This window comes from Scleropages formosus, chromosome 5 (assembly GCF_900964775.1).
Source record: "Scleropages formosus chromosome 5, fSclFor1.1, whole genome shotgun sequence".
Taxonomy (NCBI): domain Eukaryota; kingdom Metazoa; phylum Chordata; class Actinopteri; order Osteoglossiformes; family Osteoglossidae; genus Scleropages; species Scleropages formosus.
The window spans coordinates 29,995,220-30,017,590 of record NC_041810.1 but is presented as its reverse complement, the minus strand read 5'-3'; the positions used below and the strand labels follow the sequence as shown (position 1 = coordinate 30,017,590).

Below are 22,371 nucleotides of genomic sequence, written 5' to 3'. Positions count from 1 at the left end.
GGGTTCGAGTCCCTCTTGGGGTGCCCTGTGATGGACTAGCCCCCCATCCTGGTGTGTCCCCCCCCCCGCCTCCAGCCCCACGCCCTGCATTGCTGGGTTAGGCTCTGGCTCGCTGTGACCCCACTGGGGACAAGCAGTTTCAGATGGTGTGTGTGAGAGTCATTTATGAGAATTTTACAAAACCTTGCTAGGAAGAAAATCAAGGGACATTAGTATTAAGCTTTTTATTAATTGTGACCAAGGTAAACGTGGTTTTGGATTAACAGACAGCACAATTTACAATCACACTTGTTTCCAGTTGCGTCCGTAGGTCAGTCAGTGTATACTGCTAAACATTCAAAACCTTTTTAATGACAGAGAAATATGAGTATACAATAACTTCCCAAAAACAGACACAAAAGTACTGAGTGGGACAGGAGTGTAAAGAGTTGTTCTCCTGGTTAAGATGGCCATCCATTGAACAAGTGGACCCCACATGTACCACAAAGGACAACCCAGCTGATGCTGGCCAGATCCTGTGTACCGTTTCCACATAAAGTGTTAAAACCACACAACACGGTATTTGGAGAAATGTAACTTAGTCTATGACAGATAAAACTGACATTTCATTGTTCAGTAACTCCTTTCCGACTGCTGCCTGTTGCGGTATGGCGGTCCACTTTTGTACGCTGTTTGCGTTGCACTCAGTACGCTGTTTGCGTAATACTACCATATGTGCGCTTTCTGCGTTCCTTCCGCACGCTGCGGGAACGACCCTCTCTACGCTGTTTGCGTTGCGTTACGCACTCCGCCGTGCGCTGAGGAACGCCAGTTACGTCTCCGTTTCTAAGGGCGCATTGACAACAAACCGAGCGCTTGCATTTCCGCCTTCGCCTGCACACAGCAACATTTACATTATACAGGGAAGAACCGTTTTTAGGAATAGGATTCTCCTTCGGTTTGGGGTCCGGCTAGGCTGGGGACTGTGTGCGCAGTTGGAAAGTAGCAGCTGCGTGTGTATCCGTGTGTTCGCAGCCATTTCGTCATGGTGAGTACGTACGGGGGCCCCGGCCTGTCCCTCTTTGCCTGATCGCTGTCAGTCTGTCTGCCCGTCCATCCGTCCGTCCGTCCATCTCTCCGCTCCTCTCGCTCTGAACCCGCGAGACGACACTCGGCCGAAAGCGTCCAGTCACGGGCCGCCGAAATGACTTTGACAGCGGCTTCCTCAAGCTGCGCATGCGCAGCATGGTGCGCGCCGTTTGCGATCGTCCGAACCTTTATTAAAAATTAAAGCTTCATTACCTTCGTTATCGGCTTCTTGTTATTTTCGCGTCTCCAGCCAAATTGCACCGCTGGCATTGTGCAAACGCGGTGTGTGTGAGTGAATTTCAAGCTTGGGTGCAGAGAGAGGCTCTGCACATTATTCCCATACACATAAATAAATCGCATGATGATGATGATGAAAATGATTAGGGACAATATAATAATCAGCTTTTCGAGCAGCGAGTGTCCGATGGAGCCAGCGGTGCCCCCGTGGTACCGCACCCGGCACGGGGTCTTGCGTGAAATGAATTGTTACCAACAGTAAGAGGGAGTGAGTGAGTGCAGAGCGCAGCAGAGCGCAGCGAGCAGGAGCCGGTGAACGAACACGGGTTCGAAGCGCACCGATCACAGTCGAAAAGTAAGTACGGCGCAGTAAGTACTGCTGTGCTTGGCCGTTGAGAGTTTACAGAAATAATAATAATGATAAAAAAACAATGCAGCCTCATCGGTATCAGCTTTTCTGCAGGAGGGGGAATAACTTCTGCGGTCAGAATGACGTTGCACGTGCGAATAACGGTCACTAAGTGCGCTACTGCATTAAAGCCCAGAAAGCGCCCTGAGCACCTTGGAGACACAAAGTGTCAAAGACTTGAAAAAGGGTTAAAAAAAGGGACGACTATCTGGTAGGAAACTTTACACATTTTAAAAACTTCTGGTGAACTCTTTATTTATTTTTATGAGCTGTCACGGCGTTACTGTTTTCATAAACATGTTTATTATTACATGTAAAATTATGGTTGCTATATAAGCATCATATCCTAGCACCTAGGTGTTTGGTGGTGTGTGTGCGAGGGAAAGTCATCTTGGACAGATAATTAATAATAATAATTAATTAAATATTATTGCTATTAACAGTTAATAATCATTGCGCTTTGGATAAAAAGCGTCTGCTGAAGGATTAACTTAATATGGTAAATATGACATCATTGCACTGTAATCACTAAGCAAATACTGTGGAAACATGAGCGCTTTTCCCTCCGTTTTATACAGTGCGCTGTAACACTTTGTGCCAGTGGAGGGCGCTACAGCCTCAAGTTTTCGCTGTGCACAAAGTTCCCAACTGCTTCCTAAGGCAGTCATTCATTAACTTCCTTACCACACTATGTCCACTACTTTTACATGGGTAGCAAATATAAAGGGGCAACTAATGATTCAACATTTCACTCTAAGCCGTTGCAGCGTTTTAAGTGGCACAAATGACATATTGAGGAATAGTCTGTCACAGTAAAATTAAAGAATAGAGTTTAGATAAGGGGGTGGTGTGGTGGTACGGTGGGTTCCACCAGTGCCCACTTTGTGGCGGGTCTGGGGTTCGATTCCTGCTTGGGGTGTCTTGCGACAGACTGGTGCCCCGTCCTGGGTTTGTCCCCTTGTCCCCTTGGCCTTGCACCCTATGTTGCTGGGTTAGGGTCCGGTTTGCCGTGACCCCGCTCGGGACAAGCTGTTTTTGACGATGGATGGATGGACTTTAGACATTATATTTATTATTAGACAGTTTTCTCCGAAGTGTCTGAAATTGCTTAAATAGCTTGGGATCAAAGGAACGGCACTAAGATAGTTTGAGTCCTACCTATCTGACAGATCCTATTTGGAGTGGTCTGGCGGAGCTCCCATTCTTCTCCTCTGCCTCTCTCAACTGGTGTCCCGCAGGGCTCTGTATTGGGTCCTTTTCTCTTCTCGATCTACACCTCCTCCCTCGGCCCGGTCATAGCCTCCCATAGATTCAAACACTACTGCTATGCTGATGATATCCATGTCTTCCTCTCCTTTCCACCTGGAGCCTCAGACATTTCTGCACGCATTGCTGCCTGCCTGTCAGACATCTCTGGATGGATGTCTGATCACCACCTCCAGCTGAACCTCTCCAAAACAGATTCTTCACCTCCCAGCTGGCCTGTCCTCCTGCCATGATCTATTGATCAAACTGGACAACTCACTCATTTCCCCTACCTCCTTGGCTAAGAGTCTGGGAGCAACGATTGATGCGAATCTGTCTTTCTCTCAGCACATCGAAGCCGCAACCCGGTCCTGTAGATACATCCTGCATAATATTCGTAGGATTTGTCCCTACCTCACTACTGACTCCGCCCGACTACTTGTCCAGGCCATGGTGACTTCCCGTCTGGACTACTGCAGCTCCCTCCTGTGTGGCCTTCCTGCTAATGCCATCAAACCTCTGCAGCTTCTACAAAATGCTGCTGCACGAGTTGCGCTTGATTTGCCAAAGTGTTCCCACGTATCTCCTCTGCTCATTTCTCTGCACTGGCTTCGTATAGCTGCCCAGATCAAATTCAAGACCTTGTTTATTATCTACAAATGCATCAATAGAACTGCTCCCAGCTATTTAGAGGACTTGATCAAGTGCTATACCCCAGCTAGACCCCTTCGCTCGTCTACTTCTGCTTGCTTGGTGGTCCCACGCGCTAAAGATAAAGCACAGAGGTTCTTGGTTCTGGCTCCGTTGTGGTGGAATGACCTCCCCCTCTCACTAAGAACTGCAGAAACTCTGTCTACATTCAAGAAGGGTCTGAAAATTCACCTTTTCCAGACCCCATTTTGCCCAAGATCTCTCCAGCTCATGTACGGTGTAAATGTTCATGAACCGTAACTTCATGATCATCCCCAGATATAGCCTTTGATCAGCCGCTACTCTGGCATGTTTGTTTGTGTACCTTATTATTAAAAAAAAAAAAAATGTAGGAAGGTTATCAGGAGTCATCTATCCTGTGTTTTATGTACCTGCTCAATTGATGAACATCGGCACATCAAGTGGAAAGAAACAAACTAGGTTTACTTAAGAGTCACATGTCTGCAGCCATGTCTCTTCATCCTAATGTAATGTACAAATTGTATTTTTGCTGAGATGTATGTTGCTTTGGAGAAAAGCATCTGCTAAATGAATAAATGTAAATTAAGGTAATTATATTGATTTATCCATTTATACATTTGGGCATTTTTCACTTTACTTATTTATTAACGATAAGTACATTGATCAAGGGTACTACAGTAATTTCGTAGTAGGAGGAAGGATTTCATGACCTGAGTCCTTCAGGTCTAACGCAGCAGCTCACCTACATTGACAAGAATTAAAAATGCAGCTACTCCTGTTATGTAACGTAAATGTTTATGTTTAAAAAAATTTAAAAAATCATTCTGAATGTGATTAGGAATCATCAATGTTCAGGTGAAGTTTTATGCAGCTACTCGCGTGATGAACATTCGTTCATGTGGTGGAAAGTAACACACTAACTGTATTTGAGAATCACACGTCTGCATCCAAGTGTCTCTTTCTGCTAATGTAATGAACACACTGTATTTTCTACGAGATTTACGTCGCTTTGGAGAAAAGTGTCTGCTAAATCAATATGTGCAATTGTAAAAATATCACTGTTTCTTTATAATTTCAGTAAACTGAACTTTCCTGAGAGAATAATAACGCGAGAGTTTTTATGTGTGTGTGTGTGTGTTTTCTGTTCAACAGGCAGAGTTTGGTTTCAATGAGCACCACCAAAATGAGGTGATCAACTACATGCGCTTCGCCCGAGCAAAGAGGCTCCTGAGGCTCAAGACTATAGAATCGTGTTTTCAGGACCTCAAAGACAGCAGGTGAGTTCACATGGAGCTCCGTGGCAGCAGAGTGTCGTGTCGGATTCATTGCCAGTGCAGCTAGGGCTGTGGAAAGGGATCCCATAAAAAGCGCACACACACACACACACACACACACACACACACACACACACACACAGAAACTGCTTGTCCCAAGCAGGGTCGCAGCAAGCTGGACCATAACCCGGCAACACACGGCACAAGGCTGGAGGGGGAGGGGACGCACCCAGGATGGGATGCCAGTCCACCGTAGTGCACCCCAAGCAGGACTCGAACCCCAGACCCACCAGAGAGCAGGACCCAGCCAAACCCACTGCGCCCCATCCATAAAAAGCAGATTGACTCATTTCCTATTGCCATTCCTTAAGCTTTTCTCAGAGCAGACCCTCATCACTAGTTCTCCTAAATTAAAAACCATGCATATTCTTCATTCATCCAGCCAGCATCTTAAAATACAAAAAAAAAAAAAAAAAAAAAATATTAGAAGTAACAAGGAGGGGAAAAAAAACTTCCATATGTTTTGAAACCCTAGGAAATTGTGGGGCTCCCGGATTTCTTTACATCTCACTGAATCTTCCTTTGATCCACTGGTTCACATATTGATGAGGAAAAAATATGTTCACTAATCGAAAGTGTAAGAAAACAAGCGGTGGAGGTGAACACACTGCTGTCTCTAATCTGCCTGAAACGAGAGATTTTGGGCAGTATTTTGGACCGAGGAACATTGTGCCAAAGATACGATGGGGCCACCTATGGTCTATAGTCACTTCTTAGATTTAAAATCATTACATTTGTATCACTAAATATATTTACATGAAAATTACAAATTCTTTTTTTTACGAAAAAATGCATGTTTTGTGTAGCTGAATAATTGAAAAGTGAATGTGAAGCGTTGCAGATGCTTTGAGATGTCAAGGTGGTGGTATGTGGAGGAGAGCTGGAGAGCTTCCAGGGTCCACGTTCAGCCAGTTCCTATAATTTCTTTCTAAAATGTGGGTTCATAGATTGGAAATGATGCCACTAAATTAACTTTAACCGCGATAAAAGCAGATTAGTGCAAAATCGATGGGTGGAAGGAAAAGGACGCTCACCGAGGGAAACACTGTAAAGGCAAAAATATTCTACGGTGATGTCACAATTTTCATACGTAGGAATAAAACAAGGAGAAACTGCGGTGCCTTTGAAGGCTTGACGGACGAGACGGAACAATGATGCGATGCTTGTTTTATGACATTACTTGGCAAGCGGTGGATTGATGTGGACAAACAGGAGGTAAGTTTGAGTTTTAAAACGGTGTAAGTCCATAGTGGACCACTTGACTGGGTTCTGGACCAGCGGTGGCCTGCAGACCTCGCTTTGAGAAGCACTGATTTATGGCACTACTATGGGCTGTTTTGGGAATATCCCAGGCAGTGTTGTCCAGGATGTTCAAGCCTACAGTTCTTCATTTGGTGTCCAACACCTACCTACTGCCCGTGTCTGCTGGCAGGTTGGTGGAGGAGACCTTCACGGTGGACGAGGTGGCGGAGATTCTGGATGGACTGCAGGTGGTGGTGCGGGGTGAGGTGGAGACGGAGCTCATCAACACAGCTCACACCAACGTGCTGCTTCTCCGCCAGCTTTTCTCCCAGGCCGAGAAGTTCTACCTGAAGCTCCAGACAGACGTCTCGGAGCTGGAGAACAGGTGCACTTGAGAATGCCGTCGATTCAGAGGGTTGGGGGGGAGCTGGGTTTGTGGTTGTCTTCATCTCAGTATCTGTTGTGTATGAATGGCTTCAACTATACGCCCTGTGCTGGGATTAGAACCAGCCTCGACTTCTCTTGCCAGTTCATTCCTGGTACTTTGAATCAGATTCTTTGTGGATTTCACATGTTTAAACTAATGTGGTACAACAGCAGTTCCACTTCAGCCAGTTTTTGGTGAAGGTGCAACAGCCAGTGAAGAATTTTCATTTGATGCAGTGAAGGAAGGACAGCTGGTACCCTACTGGTTAGAGCTGCTGCCTTCCGACCCAAAGGTGGTAGGTTTGAATCCTGCCTCTAACTGTACTACCCTTGAGCAAGGTGCTTACCCTAAATTGCTCTAGTAAAATTACCCAGTGGTGTAGATAATTGTAAAGTGTCTTAACGTTATAAGTGGCTTTGGAGAAAAGTGTCAGATAAATGTAAATATTGTCCGAAAGCACATGGTCTGGCTTGATGGGAATCTATATGGCATGTACAGTGTTGGCATCCGGCTCCTGCATGTGGTTCTGCCTTATCCCCCAGGGGTATGTGAAGCAGGTGAGGAAATGTAGAAAAGTATTTACATCAATGATATGAAAGTGCTCTGGGTTGCACGCGAGGCGGTTGTGGGCGGAGGGTGAGGGCGAGGGCGAGTGTAGAGTTCATGCCCAGGTTAGCAATGGGCTCGTCTGCTCACCTCTGTCCTGGAAGCTGCAGCTGTGCAGCGCTTCGGGACGCGGTCGCAAGGTTCGAGGCGCGCCGCAAGTTCTCACAAGTACGGCAGCACGCGTGCCACGGTTTTTGTTTTGTCTGCTGTTGTTTGACACCTGCTGCTTCAAAAGATAGTGACACCCTGAATAGGCAGTGACACCCTGCCTCGCTCCCGTGACCTTTGTGCCCGACAGGTAAGCTGTGGGATCCAGGTGAAGGCATCAGAAATACTGCAGCTGCAACTCTTATAATTCAATTATTATTATTTTTTTTTTAACCACATTTTGTTTTTATCAATGAGGGCACCTTTTGTCCACTAGGACACTCAGAAGGGTGTTAAATCCAATGTACAACACACTTTTTTTTTCCTTGCTGTGAGGACAAACGGGGGTTGATGCACTGCCAGCACAGGGTTCTTCTCATTTCTTATTGTGCTGCACTGTCATACACAGCAAAAATTATTTTTTTTAATGATCCCTGATTGAACGCAAAGACTGGTTCCGCTAACTGAGTTTTAATATTTTTTCAGTCAGGATGTTTTAAGAGTAAGTTCTCAGAAAGCCCCCCTGTCGTGTAGAATGCATGGAAAAATGATGCGTAAAATAGAAATGTACATCACTTTCAAATAAGGTATGTCTTGCAGGCTGATATGAAATATTAATAATATATTGTACTGAACATATGGTTACACTGGTATCAACACAATATGCTTAAAATTCCCAAACCAGTGACACATTGCATAAGTAGCCTGCATGTAGGCTATACTTCTGGGAAATGCATATGTGATTGTGACAGAGGATGTGATGCAAATTTATGTGGCTCTCAGGTGGTAAGAAGCAAACGTGTCTGAAAGAAATGGGTTTCGAGACAATTCTCGATTGTTGGAAGGGATTCAGCAGCACCGAGGGGCGGAGGAAGCTTATTCTACCACATCTGAGCCAAAACTGAGGATGTGCGCGCTTTTGATTTCGGACTTCTAGCGAGTGGGATCATCAAGCGGCCAGAGGTGGAGGAGCACAGCATTCTTGCGGTGTGCAGGGAGTGATCAGGCCCTGTAGGTATCCTTCCGCTCTGCCGCATGTTGGTCTACAACAGCAAACGGAGAAGTACGTCTGTCCACATGAGACCAGATTTGTTGTTTAAGGCATATGTGGTTAAGGATTTGGATAAGGCATCTTTCCCCTGTTTGAAATTTAGGAGGAGGAGGAGCTTTTGGCAGTTTTGGCAGTTAAGAACACTGACTTTTAATAGTCCAAAGCAGCGTTTTTCAGCCCTAATCCTGCTGCTTTTGTATTTTGGTTTCATAAGAGCTCTTGCCTTTGTGTAGCTCTTCTTTGACTTAAACACACCTTTCTAAGTAGGGGGCAGCCGGCAGTGTAGTGGTAATTTATGCTTCCTTTGGACCCAAAGGTTGCAGGTTAGATTCCCACCTCCAGCTGTAGTACCCTTGAGCAAGGTACGTCCCCTAAATTGCTCCAGTAAAATTACCCAGCTGTATAAATGGGTGAATAACTGAGTGTCTCTTAACATTGTAGGTCACTTTGGAGAAAAACATCAGATGAATATAACTTAGACATTTCTTTCTAGATCCGGCACCTTTTCGAACATAGCTTCAATTCACATTAAGAAATAACGATATTGGGAAAAAGTAGCATGCACATTTATGTTACTAGAATATGACTTATATTTCTTCCTTCATTATTGTTTATTCATTTAGCTGCTTTTCTCCAAAGTGACCTCCTCCGCTGCGATATTACATTTTACAATTATCCATTTCTGGTTATGCAGCTGGTGCAGTTATCCAATTTACCCATTTATACAGCTAGGTAATTTTTGCTGTATCAATTTTGAGCAAGTACCTTGCACTGGGTACTATAGAGGGGAGGTGGGATGTGAACCCGGGTCCTAGTGCCAGGCTGAAACTCGAGCTGCTCCGCCACCTACCGCCCCTGATAGAGTGAGTTACTTAGTCATGGATAATTTAAATGATTTGGGGGAAGAAACAGCAAATCAGCAAAATCACAATTAATTATTAATTTGAACATATTTCAGTCCCCCCCCCCCCCCAACTTTTTATGACTCTGTTCCAGTGCTATCATAATTAATGCAGCCAATAATTGTAATTCCCCTAAGCGATATTTCAGAAAATACAAATGGAAACTTTGAAATGTTCGCAGTTATAGTAGTAGCTTAGATTCACTGTAGCAAAAAACAAGACAGGTGTGAAAAACCTTCCCCTGATGTTTTCCTGCATTTTTGCAGACGTTTTTGTATATACCGCACTGTTTTCTTTTTTTTTTTTTTTGCAAACTCGAGCGACATGCCAATAACCGAGAGAAGGCCCCCAATCCTGGGTGTCGGAAAGGGGAAACGGCGTGATGAGGTGAAGGTTATATGTGCGCTGGAACACGCCCTTGGCATGCATATGTGTGCGAACGCCTCTTCAAACCACATGTAAGCACCCCAAGGGGGAGATGCGTAGCATGTAAACCACACAAAGTGTTAAACTGTCTCCACGAGCAAAGGAAACGTACGCAAGTGTGTGTGTGTGTGTCTTCGAAGCTCCTTAAGAGCCACTTGTCAGCTTTGAGTTTATATCTCAGTATCACAAACTTCGTTGTTGTTTTATTGTTATTAAATCTCGATAAACTTAGGACATTGGAAGGCAAATTTGTCTAAAAGGCATTTTTGGGTACGAGAAGGAGCAGCAGGCCATCGAAGCTTGTCCCAGGGATTATTTGTACATATCTAGAGGAGAAAATGTTGCTTTCTGGTTACAAATTCCCAGGAAATGTTTAAAAAATAAAAAATAAAGTAAAATCATTTACAGGTCATTCTGGACCTAGGATATGTACAACTCATGAGAAGTCAGACAACATCCTGTACCGTAGAATATTATATTACTATGTAAATCCCGACTATCTGCTGTATAACAACATCGACTGGCTGCACTGCTGCAAGACACCAATATCGGCGTATCATATTTTTCACAAAACGTTGCTTTATTTACACAATGTTTCATTTCTGATTCCATTAAAGGAATTTTTTTTTTTTTTTTTTTACAGTGGCTAGCGAGCTAAAATGATTTAGAAATAAAAGTGAAAAAAATAGTGCAGCATGAAAATATACTTATAATACTGTACTGAATTTTCATAATTATTACTATTCTATATTTGTATTATTTTAACATGGATAATTTGTGACAAAAGTAGAGCAGAGCCCTGTTATACAGCATTCTTATAATATCATTGATCCATATTAACTGTTTATGCATCCTTGTGAGCAGAGGTTAGTGCAGTGATTACAGCTGCTGCTTTTAGACCCACAGGTTTGATCCAGCTGTAGTACCCTTGAGCAAGGTACTTACTCTAAGTTGCTCCAGTAAAATTACCCAGCTGTATAAATGGGTAAATAACTGTAAATACCTCAAAACTGTAAGTCACCTTGAAGGAAGCGTCAGCTAAAATGAATAAATGGTAACTGGTTTATGTAATAAAGTATAAGGGTGTTTGATGGAGTCATGTGATGATTTACAGAACCCCGTTAATCACTGAGGACCACCTGGTTATAGGTGCAATGAAATATACACATGATCTGTTGTGACTCCCACAGTTTTGTCGTAGACTCTGGAAAGTGTCACACTCAGTGATGCTGTGGAGTGTAAGACACATGTGGGCAACATGGTAAACATGGTATTAAGAAGCTGCATTGAGCTTCCCTGAAAAAAAAAACAAATCGCTGCACGGTGTTTACGTTTACATTTCTGCCTTTGGCGGACACTTTTCTCCAAAGTGAGGTACAGCTCAGAATAAACAAAACTGCATTTTTTTCACATCAGACACAGGGCTCAGAGAGACACAATTATTAAAGCACCACTTTGTTGTTCAGTACAGAACTTATTGCGGTAGCAGACTATAGAAGTGACAAACGAATAGAAAAACGGCTCAATAAAAAGTAGCAGATAGTAAAGTTGGAAGCTGGTCTGAAGGAATTGTATTCTGAGACCCTTCTTGAATGCTGAAAGGGATTCAGCAGTTCTGAGGGACGGGGGAGGGTTCATTCCACCACATTGTGTTGTCACGGCATGCTCAATAAGACCCTACGGGAGCAAAGAATGCAAAACCGATGGCGTTTTACTCTCGTTTCTTAACGAACGTTTTTCCATCGAAGGCACAGATACGTAAAAGTCAGCTCTAGTGTGTTAGCAACACACATATCCTTTAAGGGTTTGTGGTAGCTATCGTGAAAATATAGTGAAGAATGAGGTCACGAGGTCGGGATTGCATGGTGAAAGTTTCCGTTTTGTCACAGTCATGTGCATCAGTGGCGAAGGCTCCATTGGCGGCGAGTATCCCGTCTATGCTCAGGGTGTTTGTGAACCCCATGGAATTCGAGGCCATTGGTGGAAAAAGAAGGTCAACTGCTGCTTGTACTAACTAGTACAACCTCCTTCAATCTGCAAATAAAGGTTTCACTAGTTACGAAATACAAGGGTTCACATATACTTTTCTAGCAGCGATCTTAATTGCTCAAATCATTCCAAGTAAAGGTGCGGAAATGTAAAACGGTGTGTGTTGTCACTTAATTAAGTCTTTTTGTCGTGATTATCTACATAATGAGATCACATTTTTAAAGCGATTTGTGTAGAAATCCTGCAAATTCTAAAGGGTTCACTTATTTTCTATAACCCTCACCCTCGAGGGAGCAGTGTATGCTTGTTTTTGCTGTATATTTGGTGTTTAAGTAATTTCATTACATTTACCCATTTCTCCAAGTGATTTACAGTGTTAAGGTAGGTAGAATGATTTTACCCATTTATGTAGCAGGGTGATTTTTACTGTATCAATTCAGGGAAAGTACTTTGCTCACGGATACTACAGCAGGAGCTGAAATTCAAACCTTGGGCCTTCAGGTACAAGGCAGTGTCTCTGACTACCACACCACCTGCTGCCCCAAGTAATTATTTAGATAGTAAACCAGACAGCTCCGTGCTGGAGATGTAAATGAGGTTCTAACTAAAATGCATTTTGTTAAAACGGGTGAATCACAGCCCTTTAGGATCAGGCTTGGCCACCCCTTCTTTAGAGTGTGATGAGTACTCTTCAGCACTGGTGGTTTTCTCCTACCTGTTCTATGGGGGCTTCTCCTTGCCCTCACCCCCTTTGGAAAGTGCATGGTGCCCCCACTGGAGCTCGTAGACCATCGACTGCAGGAGTTTGAGGTTTCACCCACATGGTCTTGGTTGGTCCCCGTGAGGAAAAACCCAGTGGTCCATCTGTAGACTCATCTTTATGCAATGAAATACACACACACACACATTTTCAGAACCGCTTGTCCCTTACGGGGTCACGGGGAACCGGAGCCTACCCGGCAACACAGGGCGTAAGGCCGGAGGGGGAAGGGGACACACCCAGGACGGGACGCCAGTCCGCCGCAAGGCACCCCAAGCGGGACTTGAACCCCAGACCCACCGGAGAGCAGGACTGCGGTCCAACCCACTGCGCCACCGCACCCCCTGCAATGAAATATATGCAATGAAATGTCTCATCCCAAGAGATTTCTGTTTCCATCCATTCTCTTAGGGAGTTACTGGAACAAGTGGCAGAGTTTGAGAAAGCAGAGTTTAAATCCACCAGCAAGAAGGTAAGTTACACGCAAGAGTGAGATTCATGAATGTTATGGCTATTGTTATGTCGTTAAAAGTATTGACGCCGCGCCATTACATTTACAGACCTTCATTGCAACCTAATGAAGATCTCGCCTGTTAACCAGGCTCCCAGTTTATGTCATTCTCTATGACTAAAATGTTTCCACTCATAAATGACACGCACAGGAATGTGTAATCTGTAGATAAACTCAAAATGAAAAAAAAACAGGTAGACAACCAGCGAAAAACAAAGCTGTAGTGTATTGTGGGCTTGTGGGTGTGATTACTTGTGAAAAAAAGTATTTACAAGTTCTGCCTGCGTTTACGCTCCTTTTCACCCGCTGCATAACACCCTACGGTTCTCTATGGGATCCGCATCTGATGCAGATGGGGGTGTGTCTGTTTTTTTTCAGTAATACACTGCTGCTCACTTTGACACACACCCATATTTTGTCAACAGCGATATATCTCAGTTCTGAACCCTTTTACTTTGCATGTTGGTTGATTGAAAACAGTACTTCTAGTGCAATGTTTAAAAATGAGGGGGTGCGGTGGCACAGTGGGTTGGACCACAGTCCTGCTCTTCGGTGGGTCTGGGGTTCGAGTCCCGCTTGGGGTGCCTTGCGACGGATTGGCGTCCCGTCCTGGGTGTGTCCCTTCAGCCTTACGCCCTGAGTTGCCGGGTTAGGCTCCGGTTCCCCGTGACACCCCGTATGGGACAAGCGGTTCTGAAAATGTGTGTGTGTGTGTGTTTAAAAATGTGTACTTGTTTGCTGCATGTTAAGGACTATTAAGTGCAAATGTTTTAAAAAATAATGTTTTAATAATAGGGGGGCAGGGTAGTGCAGCAGGCTTGGCCAGGTCCTGCTATCTGGTGGGTCTGGGGTTCGAGTCCTGCTTGGGGTGCCTTGTGGCGGACTGGTGTCCCGTCCTGGGTGTGTCCCCTCCCCACTGCGGCCCTGTGCCCTGTGTTGACGGGTTAGGATCCGGCTCACTGCGACCCCACTTGAGACAAGCGGCTTCAGCCATTGTGTGTGTGTGTGTGTGTGTGTGTGTGTTTTAATAATAAATAATGTCACTGCTTACCCAAGCGTCACACATCTGCGCAAATAAATAAAGGCAATCATGTCTGTTGCCCTGCTGAGAACATAAAATCTAATATGCGCCAGTAATCGACCGCATTACTCTGATTATAGTGGTACTGACCCTAAAATGACTGTAAAGCTTGACACTTTCCCCTTCACGATTTCCTCACTGTAACACGGTGTGTTCAATAACTGCTTCAGATGCACAACAAATTGTTTACTGAATCCTTGGTGTGTTTCAGGCATCTTGCTGCCCGCAGTTCTTTCCATAATTCTTTTCCATATGTATGTTTTATCATAGACAAACCAAGAAGCCAGCAAACCGAAACTGGCTCCATTGAATGAAGGAGGCATTTCTGAGCTGCTGAATAAGGTAAAGGACACTTTTTCTTTGGAAAGCTTATTAATATGCAGTATTTACCTGGCTTTTTTCTGCAAAGTGACACACTCATTTAGCCATGTACACAGTAGGGTGGGTTTCTTTTTTCAACTGGAGCAATTCAAGATAATTACCTTGTTCAACGGTACAACAACAGGAGGTAGGATTGGAACCTGCAACCTCCAAGTGCAGAGGTGGCAGCTCTGGTCTCTACATCACTTCCAGCCCTCATGTCATATAAACAAATTAATTCACACCATTGTTACTCACAATATAATGAGTTAATTAATATTTTTACATTGTACTGCTGTTTACGTGAAGTCACAGCATGTGTTACATTTAGCTGTCACTTTTCTCCAAAGTGACTTACAGTTATTTACCTATTTATACAGCTGGGTAATTTTACTGTAGCAAATGAGGGGATGTACCTTACTCAAGGGTACTATAGCTGGAGGTGGGATCAAACCTGCAACCTTTAGATCCAAAGGCAGTAGCTATAACCACTACACTACCAGCTGTTCCGTATTATATATTATTAAAATAAATTCACACTGATGCTCATCTTAGGGTTCACTGACTCTTAGTTATCTTTAGATATTACCTACTGACACTGACATTTTGCCCAGCGATATGTCAGTTAAATGCAGTTTTATATATGTTTCTGTTATTATTTGTGACTAGTAATTTATATTGAGTTCACAAATTTCACACTGTTGTATGTTTTCCGTCAATCTAGACCGGTGGCCTCGTTTGTGCACGGGAGTAGAAATGATGCTGTTGAAGAAGAGGGCGTTTCGTTAAGAAATAATTAAAAAAAAAAGAAAAAAAAACAAAGAAATGCATTACCTTTTTTTTTTTTTTGGGGCTGTATTTAGTTCAGCTTAAGGTGAACCGCCACTACAGCTGTATGTCAGTGGTTTATAGCTGTGTGGAAACCATGGGTACGTTGGTCTACAGTGTATGGTCTCTTTCTTCTTTGACCTTTTGAGCCGTTTTCTAAGTCCACCCCGAGTTGTGACGTTCGAACCTCAAAGTAGAGCAGCTGAGTAACTCGAATGTTGTCTTTTACGACTACAGCTCACTTCTGTTCATTCTTAGCATAACCCCTTTTCGTTTAAATGATGTTTTTCACCAACAGAACTTAATGCATTTATACAGCTGGGTATTTTTACTAGAGTAATTCAGAGGGGGTACTTTGCTCAAGGGTGCTGCAGGGGGGATTCAAACCTGCAACTTTTGGGTCCGAAGGCAGCAGCTTTAACCACTACACTACCAGGGTTTGCTGCCAGGGGCTTCTCACAAGTGCAAAGCAGGTGACAGGAGCAAGAATTATTTTCGGACAAGTAGACACATGGCATAAGTACTAGCGCTTCCTGTTACGAACATTTAGTTGTAATTGCATTTTTGTCGCTATTTCTTTTCTAAAATTTCTGTCCGTTGGTGTAGTTAGTTAACCAGAGTGTGGGGCCAACTTCATTCAACTCACTTTCGCAGTGTTTAAAGCTTGTGTCTGGTGTTTGCGATTGCATGGGATATCAGTAACAAGGTCGCGTGAATCGGTCAAAAATCGGCTTTAAATAGTAGTTGGCGGAGATTACGAATTTTTGTACACAGTCATTTTAACTCAGTTTAGTTTTCTTTCTTTCTTTTGAACACCAAGACACTCCACGGGATAAGCGGTTACTAATAACAAATAAACGAAAATATATTACTTTCCTAGCATGATCATGATCACTTTTGTATTTTATAGGAGATTGCCAGACTACAAGAAGAAAACGAGAAACTCAAATCCAGACTTCGAACACTAGAAACACAGGTATATTTATATTTAAAACTGATTAATAATTTTTAAGATAAAATATGATTCTGCATACCAGAATTACATTTTATCATTCTATGTCAGTGTTGACATTTATGCTGGACATATGTCAAGTGAGTATTTGTTCCGACCGTGATCTTATACAGAATGTCCCAGTTTAACCATTTAGCTGCCTTCTAATTGTGAAGAGCAAAGATAACTGTGTTGGTGATGAGCATGGTACAACCAAACACCTACCCAACAAACAATACTTTTTTGTTATAAGTCTACTGTAATTAAAAAAAACAACAATTTTATGATTAGATAAAAAATGCAGTTTTGTTGTAGTCTACAACAAATGCGTTTAGCCCATTATGTCTTCAGGACTAGAACTGAACACATACCACAATGATATGTTCTCTAAAGGGCGGTGAATTAGTATTATGCAGAAATTAATCTGTATATGTCAGAGGCGTAGAAATTATAGCCTGATGATGTTTCATGCTGTTGGTGTTTTTTACATTTACATGTAAAACTTTTATGCTTTTGATTTGGACCTTTCGTGCGTTTTTAGGCTATGAATGCACTGGATGAAAAATCCAAGGTGGAGAAGGCTCTCAAAGACCTACAGAAGGCTCAAGGGGAGCAGGAGGTATGGCCCACCCACTGATACTTCAGTGCAGGATGTTTTATAGTATATGTTGGCCAGACGGTCTTGCATCTTAAGGGCTTCAAATGTACTTCGGTTTTCTCATGATTACTTGTCAGATTTACATGCCTGTGATTTTTTTTCACTATACTCATATTAGAGGTTTTACATTAAAGATATAATCTGATCAGCAAAGTGAGGATCACAAACATATAAATTAATACAGTTTGGTTGTACTTAATGTGTGACAGTAACAGATACACATTGCATATGAATCTCACGAAAATACATGTACAATCCAAAAAAATGCAATGATAATTTGAATTCAAGCATCTGTTATATAGTATAATATTTGCAATTTAATTAGAGTGTAAATGGTAAAAAAAAAAGTGTCAAAAAAATAAAATTTAAATTAAACTGTATGTGAAATGCATAAGGGTATGCATTTAAAGGTTTTACTAGTGAACAAACACTCTATTACTGCAAATGAATATGTAGAAATGCACAATTTGAACTGGTGACAAAAGTGTTTTCCAGCTTATAACTATAAAGATAATTTGCATTTGAAGTAAATGAGTTTTGCATTTTGTTTTTGTGCAGTAATAGGACCGGACAATACTTTATTAATCCCTGAAGGGAAATTCACACACAGCAGCTCACCATGACACATAATAAATACAGTACAAAAATAAAATTTACAAGTTCCAGATTTACTACAACTGAAGTAAAAATTTATACACGGTGTAACAGAAGTTTGTAGTTTTTTTTTTTTTTTTTTTGCATTTTCCATTCAGTTTTGTTAGATTAAACCCTTTTGGTGTAGTTCATACTATATGTCAGTTTTTAGGAAAATATTCCACATTCTTGACATTAGCAATTTTTTGGCAAATTTTGGCACTTGGGATTCCAAGCACGGAATATTCCAGTATCTTTTAGGGTCTGATACTTTGTAGAATGTATGTAGAATAGGATGTTCTGGTGCCTTCAAGAATCTTCCAATAGCTGTAGTACCAAACTGACACTGTAGAAGAACTAGTGGTATTTTTGTAATCAGTAAATTTTAGCTAATCATGATCTACGCAAAAATCGACATAACGAAAAACTTTGAAATTTTTTGTTCCATTGTGTAATACGTGAAACATTCCGATTGTGCTATATATATTGGATATTCTGCTATGAACTGCTATAGAATTAAGATCAGTTTTCTTAAGCGAGTCTTGAAATTTTGTTTGGAACAGCTGGTAGCGTAGTGGTTAGAGTAACTGCTTTTGGACCCAAAGGTTGCTGGTTCAAACCTCCCTTCTAGCTGCAGTACTGTTGAGCAATGTAGTTATCCTGAATTGCTCCAGTAAAATTACCCTGCTGTATAAACAGGTAAATAATTGTAACCTTAATGTTGTAAGTTGCTTTGGAGAAAAGCGTCAGCTAAGTTAATAAATGTAAATGGAACAAGTTGAATTTAGGAACTTGTCTCACTCTTTCCCTCCTTTATTCCAGTAACTTTTTTCGCATATCTTCCTTTCTCCAGCAGAGCCCATGTTCCAAAGACATCAGCAGCCTGGAGGATACAATGGCAGCCCTGCAGGCGGACTTCCAGAAGTCCCTAAGCGACAGCACGGCCTCGCAGAAACAGCTGCAGGACAATCTGATTGCTGCCAAACACGATTTGCTTCGTGTGCAGGAGCAGCTGTCCTTGGCCGAGAAGGTGACTCTACCATTTCGCTTAATTTTTCGATGTATATCTACAAGTGCTCTTACTGCTTGTCTTTCGAAAAGGTCACGTTGCGGATTTTCAGCATACGTTTTACAGTTCTGATAAGTACAGTGCCATAGTCACCCAAAATCACAGGACTTAATTACTGTTGCCTTAACGTCTGTGGTCATGAAGTCCTTGAAAGACTGGTGTTGGCCTACCTGAAGGACATCACTGACCCCTTGCTGGACCCCCTGCAGTTTGCTTATTGAGCAAACAGGTCTGTGGATGATGCAGTCAACATGGGACTGCACTACATCCTGCAACATCTGGACAAACCAGGGACTTATGTGAGGATCCTGTTCGTGGACTTCAGCTCAGCCTTCAACACCATCATCCCACACCTCCTCCTGTCCAAATTAACCCAACTCCCTGTGCCCACCTCCACCTGTCGGTGCATCACCAACTTCCTGACGGACAGGCAGCAGCTAGTGAGGCTGGGAAAATTCTCATCCAATACTCGCACGATCAGTACTGGCGCCCCCCAGGGATGTGTGCTCTCCCCACTGCTCTTCTCCCTGTACACCAACGACTGCACCGCAAAAGACCCCTCTGTCAAACTCCTGAAGTTTGCAGACGACACCACACTCATCGGCTTCATCCGGGATGGTGACGAGTCTGCTTACAGACAGGAGGTTAAAGAGCTGGCTGTCTGGTGCAGTCATAACAACCTGGAGCTGAACACGCTCAAAACAGTGGAGATGATTGTAGACTTTAGGAGAAACACCTCAGCATTATCTCCACTCACCATCATGAACAGCACTGTGGCAACAGTGGAGTCATTCAGGTTCCTGGGCACTACCATCTCACAGGACCTGAAGTGGGAGTTCCACATAGACTCCATTGTGAAGAAGGCCCAGCAGAGGTTGTACTTCCTTCGCCAGCTGAGGAAGTTCAACCTGCCACAGGAGCTACTGATGCAATTCTACTCCGCAGTCATCGAGTCTGTCCTCTGCACCTCTATAACTGTCTGGTTCGGCTCAGCTACAAAATCAGACATCAGAAGCTTACAGCGGATAGTTCGGACTGCTGGAAGAATCATCAGCACATCCCCCCAAGCTCTCCAAGAACTGCACTCGTCCAGAGTCAGTAAAAGGGCTAGCAAAATCATTCTAGACCCCTCACATCCAGGCCACTTCCTCTTTGAACCTTTGCCATCTGGCCGGCGCTACAGAGCACTGAGCACCAGGACAGCCAGGCACAAGAAGTTTCTTTCCTCAGGCCATCTACCTCATGAACAGCTAAATCCCCCCCTAGAGAGTAAACCAGTGCAATACACAACGCTATTTATATTTATAACTATTTATCACATCATATCTCTTACTCACACTCCCTTGCCTTTGTAACTAGTGACTATTTTTGTATACAATATTGGGTACTTTATATTTTTTATATATTTTTTATCCTTCATTCACATATTCTATCTTCTCATCTGTCTTGTCACTGTCGTTCTGTCTGTGCTGTGGAAGTTTCTGTCACCAAGACAAATTCCTTGTATGTGTGAACATACTTGGCAATAAAGCTCGTTCTGATTCTGATTCTGGTTCTGATTCCGATAGTAAAAAGTATTTTGTCCTCTGTTCTTGCTGCTTTTTGGGATCGATATTGATCAGATCGTTATGTCAGTTCCGCTAATAAATGAATGGCACCCAAGAGAGAAAATGTAACACGCTGACCTTAATTAATAAGTCAAATATCGCAATCAATCTCAGTGGTAATTTGGAAAACATCACAAACAAATGCTTTGGCAGTGCATGACAGAAGGAAATATTCCGGAATAGCCTAAAAATGGTAATTGCCAAAACCAAGAAATATCCGCTCTGAAATATTCTGAATATCACATTCGTATGTCATCCCCTTAAACTGTATGTCCTGTGTTAGGAGCTGGAGAAGAAATTCCAACAGACTGCTGCCTACCGCAACATGAAGGAGATTCTGACCAAGAAGAACGAGCAGATAAAAGACCTCAGGAAGCGCCTGCAGAAGTGAGTTCTTCCATTAGTTACTGATAATGGAATGAATGAATGAATGAATGAATGAATGAATGCCTAGGAGACATCATCGGCTAATTGGTCTTTTTTTTACTGCCTTTTCGCACACCTTTTTTGTGTATCATCATTTTATTACTTGTTACATTTCTCTTTTCTGTTTGAATTGTTCTCGAACCTAACACTTCTGATGAAGGGAGTTCTACAAAAAAAATTTTGACTTGACCTGAACTGAATTTTTGCGGGTCTCTCGGGTGAATGGAAACATTACCCACAGGTCTTGGTCCAATTATGTCTAGTACGCTGAGTGAGGAGAGCCTGAAGACTTGGGTAACACACATTTTGAGAACAAACACTTGCACCCTGGCTCGAGTCCTGCAAAGGGAAATACTCTAAAGCTTCTGTAAAATACCCTCGTTTTGCAAAAAATTTTCCGTGTTGGATAGAAGTATTGAAATAATAATAATCATAAATTGTTTTGCAGGTAGGCGGTAAATAAAGAATAAATTGTTTTGTGGGGGCAGCTGTTGCCTTTGCACCCAAAGGTTGCAGGTTTGAGTCTTACCTCCAGCTGTAGTATCCTTGAGCAAGGTACTTTCCCAAAATTGCTCCAGTAAAGTTACCCAGCTGTATAAATAGGTAAATAACTGTAAGTCGTTTTAGTAAAAAGTTTCAGATGAATGTGAATGTAGGTGTACATCTTGGCATCGCTATGAAAAAAAAAAAATGTTGTATTGCTTTTGATTCAGGGTGAACATCTTTATTTTAACCCAAAAATATTTTTGCCATATTTTCGTTGTTCACGGTTGATCTCTTTCCACAGGTACGAGTCTGAAGATTAACTCTGCTGTTCTACCTCGTGTCCAGACAGGCAGAAACGCAAGACCTGAAAAAAGGGAAAGTGAAACATTTCTCCTCGTTGCCCAAAAACAGGAGGCGGCAGCTTCCCTCTTCGCAAGCTGCGTTCTCCACACAGGACACACCCTGCCTTGGACGATGACGCTTGCTGTGGAAAACCGAGCTTTTTAGCGCTGCTCCATGCCCATATGTGTCCAGTAGATGTACTCCGACCAGGTCAGATTTGCTGACCTCTCAGGCTTTGTAGTTATTTGCTGCTGGTAGAGCATTGTGGGTAATAAAAGACGTCCCGATCACTTTTGACCGGAGAGACAACGGCTGTATTAAATAATGACTATAACTGATACACTAGTTACAGCAAGCACATTTTGCCCCTTGGGTATATTTTGAATGTTTCCACTATATTATCATTAATGTGCTACTGAACCGCAGTTCTTCCACATGTTGGTCTGGAGAAATTTTTTTTTTTTTTTTTTTTCCTTTTTGCATGGAAGAGGGAGTTACGCTGCAGAAGTTGTTTCCACATTTACTTTTTTCACCTGGTATCTACCTGTAGCCTCTAAGTTATGTTTGATGGAGTGAATATATATATATATATTTTTAAATGTCTGTCTACAGGAATATATTTCATCAGTGGGAAAAATGATCTATTTTTACAAAACCCAACAGATGCCAGTGTAAGGCCGTCGGTAAACGAGAGACATACCGTGCTACAGTAATAGCATCTGTTGTCTTGGAAACTTAAGTGTGTAAGTTGTATCTGAGCTGACTGTACGTTCAGGGCTTGACTAATAAACATTTAAGTCTAGTTTGGTTTCATTCCTTCCACTCTTAATAGTCATGTCTTACTGCAACTAACTACCCAGAAAC

At 42.7% G+C, this 22,371-nt stretch overlaps 1 protein-coding gene across 1 annotated transcript; it reads left to right on the top strand.

The window, feature by feature from the left end:
* Nucleotides 1-593: 593 nt before the first annotated feature.
* LOC108942140 (leucine zipper transcription factor-like protein 1) lies at nt 594-22,200 on the top strand. The gene is made up of 10 exons (XM_018765277.2): nt 594-1,027; nt 4,784-4,908; nt 6,398-6,592; nt 12,927-12,987; nt 14,378-14,449; nt 16,206-16,271; nt 16,828-16,905; nt 18,431-18,607; nt 20,537-20,640; nt 21,467-22,200. Exons 1-10 carry the CDS (start codon nt 1,025-1,027, stop codon nt 21,483-21,485), a joined length of 900 nt encoding a protein of 299 aa, XP_018620793.1. The 5' UTR covers nt 594-1,024; the 3' UTR covers nt 21,486-22,200.
* Nucleotides 22,201-22,371: the final 171 nt, after the last annotated feature.